This window comes from Gavialis gangeticus, unplaced genomic scaffold (assembly GCF_001723915.1).
Source record: "Gavialis gangeticus isolate Ggan-Ray unplaced genomic scaffold, GavGan_comp1, whole genome shotgun sequence".
Lineage (NCBI taxonomy): Eukaryota > Metazoa > Chordata > Crocodylia > Gavialidae > Gavialis > Gavialis gangeticus.
This window is the reverse complement of record NW_017728992.1, coordinates 170,999,776-171,004,272: the sequence shown is the minus strand read 5'-3', so window position 1 is coordinate 171,004,272 and position 4,497 is coordinate 170,999,776. Positions and strand designations below refer to the sequence as shown.

The 4,497-nt window shown below is 42.7% G+C and overlaps 1 protein-coding gene across 1 annotated transcript in view; it reads left to right on the top strand.

The window, feature by feature from the left end:
- NUDCD1 (NudC domain containing 1) overlaps window positions 1-4,497 on the top strand; it is a 193,096-nt gene that overhangs the window by 114,118 nt on the left and 74,481 nt on the right. The window contains exon 7 of the mRNA XM_019528076.1: window positions 2,385-2,529. Within this exon, the coding sequence (XP_019383621.1) occupies window positions 2,385-2,529 (145 nt within the window). The remainder of the gene's footprint in view (window positions 1-2,384; window positions 2,530-4,497) is intronic.

The following is a 4,497-nucleotide window of genomic DNA, read 5'->3' as shown; positions in this document are numbered from 1 at the left end:
TGTGGTACAAAGTGTCGGGGGGGGGGGGGGGGGGGCAGCAGGAAATAGGAGATGCTCTGTTTACCAGACCAGAGCACTCCTTGGAATAACCAAAAATAATGGTCACAAGCTGATGGAGAGTAGGTTTAGGTTGGACATCAGAACGAACTTCTTAACTAGTAAGGATTGCCAGAATCTGGAACGAGCTTCCATGAGAGGTGGTGCTCTCCTGTATGTTTGGGGTCTTCAAGAGGAGACTGGACAAGTACCTGGCTGGGGTCACATGACCCCAACACTTTTTCGTGCCACTGGCAGGGCGCCAAACTTGATGATCCTTTGATGTCCCTTCCGACCCTAGCATCTATGATTCTTTCAGTTGTATTTTGTGATATGGATGCATGCACAGATATATTTACCTGTGGGGAGATGAATAGGTGAGTTCTCCAGATCATACTGAATGGACATAGTTCTTGCAAACCTTGATTTATGTCTCCTGCAGTGAGGGGTTTGAGTTCAGCAAGCTCACTTGGTGAATACAGTCTTCAAGCTAACTTACTAATTTAAACTTGTTTTTACAGAGCAGGTGTGCCAACCTGCAGTAGGGGAGCCATAAGTACTATGAACAGCTTCTTTGTGTGATGTGGCAGATGGAGGAGGGGACAGGTAGCACAGTGGTAGATAAGGCAGGGAGCAGAAAGCAAAGCATCAGATCAGTCAGGGAGCACAGGTGTGGGAGCAGAAATGTGTGAGCTACAGCTTGTTCACAGAGCAAAAAGAGCAGCAGATCAGGGAAAGGGATTAGGGTGGCACTTGATTTGTAGCATGCCTGCCAAAAAGGTTATCCTCTACTGCTACAAAGAATTCTTTTTTTCTGAAGCTTGAATGTTGTTTTTAAATTTTTAGAGATCCTGGATAGAAAATAACAGTGAAGCCATGCATTAAGTTACTTGCTTTGTTTCATGTGTCAGACAGCATCTTAATGAAGAGTAGGTAATCTTCTTAATGCCAGAATACTCATACAGGTTTTATTAAAGAAAACCTTAAAACACATGCTCTTTTAGTCTTGCCTTTGACCCCAGTGCAGCAACGTATTTGTGCACAATGCTGAATTACTGATGTCAATAGAGAACTACTTGCATGCTTAATATGTAGCAAATTAATGCTTTAATGAAGCAAAAGTATAAAAGGTTTAATGGAATCACAGAAGACTAGGGCCTAAAGGCAGAAGCACAGTGATGTAGCTAGACACGACTAATGGTTGTCGCCGTGCCTCTGGTGCCAGTGGCGACACGTAGAGTGTGCATGGGCACCCCCTCAGAGCACTAGTGTACCCCCTGACAGGCAGTGCTCCCTGCTTAGGTGATGGGCAGGGCAGGCAGGCGGGAGGTCCCCCTCCACCCCTCTCCTCTGGTTGGCGTGAGCAGCTGACTGGGGAAGCGTGTGCCCGCCCCCCAAGTCAGGTGGCATCAGTCACCCATGCCTGGTGCAGTTTTAGTGGCAGCCCTTTTTTTTTCCACTGCCCCTTTTCTTGCCCCCCTTCCCCATCAGCATTCATGGCAGCTCCCCTAATCACCCTACTCTAGTTATACCACTGCTGAAAGGGACCATGGGACATCATCTAATCCAAGTGCCTGATTAAAGGCAGGATCATTGCTCTGTAAATCATTCTAGACAAGCGTTTGTCTAACATCTTCTTAAACATCCAAGAGGTTCCACAACCTCCTTAGGTATTCTTTTCCAAGCAGCTTCAAAACTGCTTAGCACTGTTCCAACTTCTCTTATTGAAATCTAAAGTAAAACTGTTAACTTCGTCAGAAATAGAGTTAACCCAAGGCAGCACTGTAGGAAATGCTACTTTACAATGCTCCTCGTTTAAATTTGTTACCCATTTTGTTTATGCATGAAGAATTCAGAACATCTGCCAGAGTTACTGGGTTTTTTAACTGTTTAGAGTAAAAAATGTAATAAAATGGAGGGAAAAATGTTCCCTTTATGAATAGAAAAACCTTAACATTAGTTGGACTACTGACTCCTTCCTGTAGTAGGAATGCACGCACGCATGCCGTATACACACAAAATTTAAATACATCACTTTCTTATCAAGGCACAGGCTAATAGATTTGAATGTGACTTAGTATGTAAGTTTGCTATCAAGAGTATTTCATTAAAAGTTTTATTTTAAGATTTTTTTTTTGCAATGATCATAGGCATGTAGCTGGAGAGACTTACTAAGCTTCCCTAGTAAAGCTCCTTGGCATTTTTTTCCAAATTACCAGTCTCGCGTTATACTTTTAACCAGAAGAATTCTTGTATTTTTGTTTTTGTGCATTTGTTTGTTTTGTAACAATTTTGTAACAAATGTCTCGGTGCTACAAATCATTTCTTTCTCACATTTCTCCTTTTAGTTTGGAGATTTCATTAAATAAGAAGGAAGAAGGACCAATGTGGCCAGAACTGATAGTGGGTGATTCACGAGGAGAGTTCATCGCAGACTCTTCACAGTGTTCAGCAGTAGCTGAACGTCTGATGCATCTGACCTCTGAAGAAATGGTAAGAAATTAAAATCCTCATGTTATTCATCAAGTTGTACCTTGACAGGAGCCTGACTACTTCTTTAACTAGTATGATATGATGAGAGCATGTAAAATATGGATACTGCATTTTTCAATTAATTGTTTTTAAACCCTAGTAGTACTAGGTATCTGTATTCTAACACTGTGCACATGACAGACTGCATTCAATTAACATGTCATGGTTTAACTCAATAAAGAGTACAAAGAAGGTTGAATATGGAGACCAAATTTAATTTCCACTACTTGTGAAATAACAGCTCCAAACTTACTGTAATCACTTGGTTTGGAGGATTTTTCACCACCCAGGATGCTTACTAGTAAAATAACATTAGGAACTCTGCTGCTGCTTATGCCAACCAATTGCCACAGCCACCTAGGGGGTCTGATTCTCAACCACTAACCAAAACACAGAAATGCATTACATTGAATATGTTTAAACAGTTATCTTTAAATGTTACTGATAATTAATGTGCTAAAAAGGGACATTTTAGTCATTTAGTCATATTTCTTGCATCACGCAGTCATAGGAGTTCTCTGAGTTAATCCCCATTTACTAGAGTATATCTGTTAGAACAACCTGCTAATCTTTTATTTTTTTAAATTGTCAATGGTGGAGACTTCATTCTAGCCTTTCATAAGGTGTTCCAGTGGTTAATTATCTTCTGTCAGATTTATCATTTTCTGAATGGTCTCTTCAGATTCCAGCCATTGGATCTTGTTAGACTTATGCCTTCTTATCATTTTTCTTTTCCCTGTGTACAGACTTATGCCATGGAGAGGCATTCATTTCTAATTTGCAGCCCTAGAAATTCTAGCAAAAAGGGAGAGTACAAGCAATCTGGCCAGCAAGGTCCTCTCCTCCTGCTCCCCAAGTGTTCCCAGACCAGAGCGACTCCAAACTGGTAAAGAGGGAAGGCAGTTGCTCCTCAACTCCTTACAGTCTTTGGAAGGAGTTGAGCAGCCTCTGTTTTCCGTGTGTTTTCAGACTGGGATTACCTTTCCCTACTCAACTGTTTCTGATTGCCAAGAGGAGCTGAACACTAGTTTCTGCCTTTCTAGACTGGGTTCAGTCTGGTATCGGGGGGGATACAGAGGGAGCATTTCCCAGCCAACCAAAGGCTCTCAGTCCCAAGAGGACTCCAGCAGCATCGGCTTCCTGTACCCTCTCCAGACTGGGTAGCCCCAGTCTGGGGAAGGCGTGGGGAGCATTTCCCTTTGCTGGACTCCTCCTGATTCCTGGGGAAAGTAAACAGGGAAACATACAGGCATTAAGTCTTGTGGGGGAGAGTCTTCCACAGGAGAGATCTTTCCCACTGAAAAGAGGAACATCTTTCCTGGGAGCAGCATGGTTCCTGCAGGAGAAATTGCACCAGTGTCTCCACACTCAGTTTGTAGCAAGAGAGTAGCATTTCTTTTGCTAGAAATGAAAGCGCCATCCTTACCTTTTGACCCCCAATAAGTCAGCCTTAACTTTGTTTAAGCAGAAGTAGGGTAGACTTGCACCTTACAAAATAACTAAATTGGAGATGCATAAGCTTTTGTAAGTAAAAATTTACTTCATCAGATCCTATGAAGGGGCTACAGAAAGCAGAGCTTCTAAATAGAAAGCCATGATGTAAATACAAAGAACAGGGAAAAGGGAAGAAAAAGGAAATGGAACTGTGGAAGAGGTGAGGTGGATAGAGGGGGTGGGGGGAAGCAGTTAACCCAGGGGTAGGCAAAATACGGCCCACAAGGTCATTCTATGCAGCAGCCCCTAACTTTTTTTTTTTAATTAAAATTTATCTGTCCTTGGTTCCTGTAAAAAATTTAAAAAAAACCAAACCAAACAAAACAAACAAACAAAAAAAAAGGCAAGAACCAGGGGCAGTAGGACCCAGGGAAAGCTCTGGCAGGTTCCTGCAACAGCAGGGCCCACCTGGTCCGCCCCTTCCCCCCCCCCCCC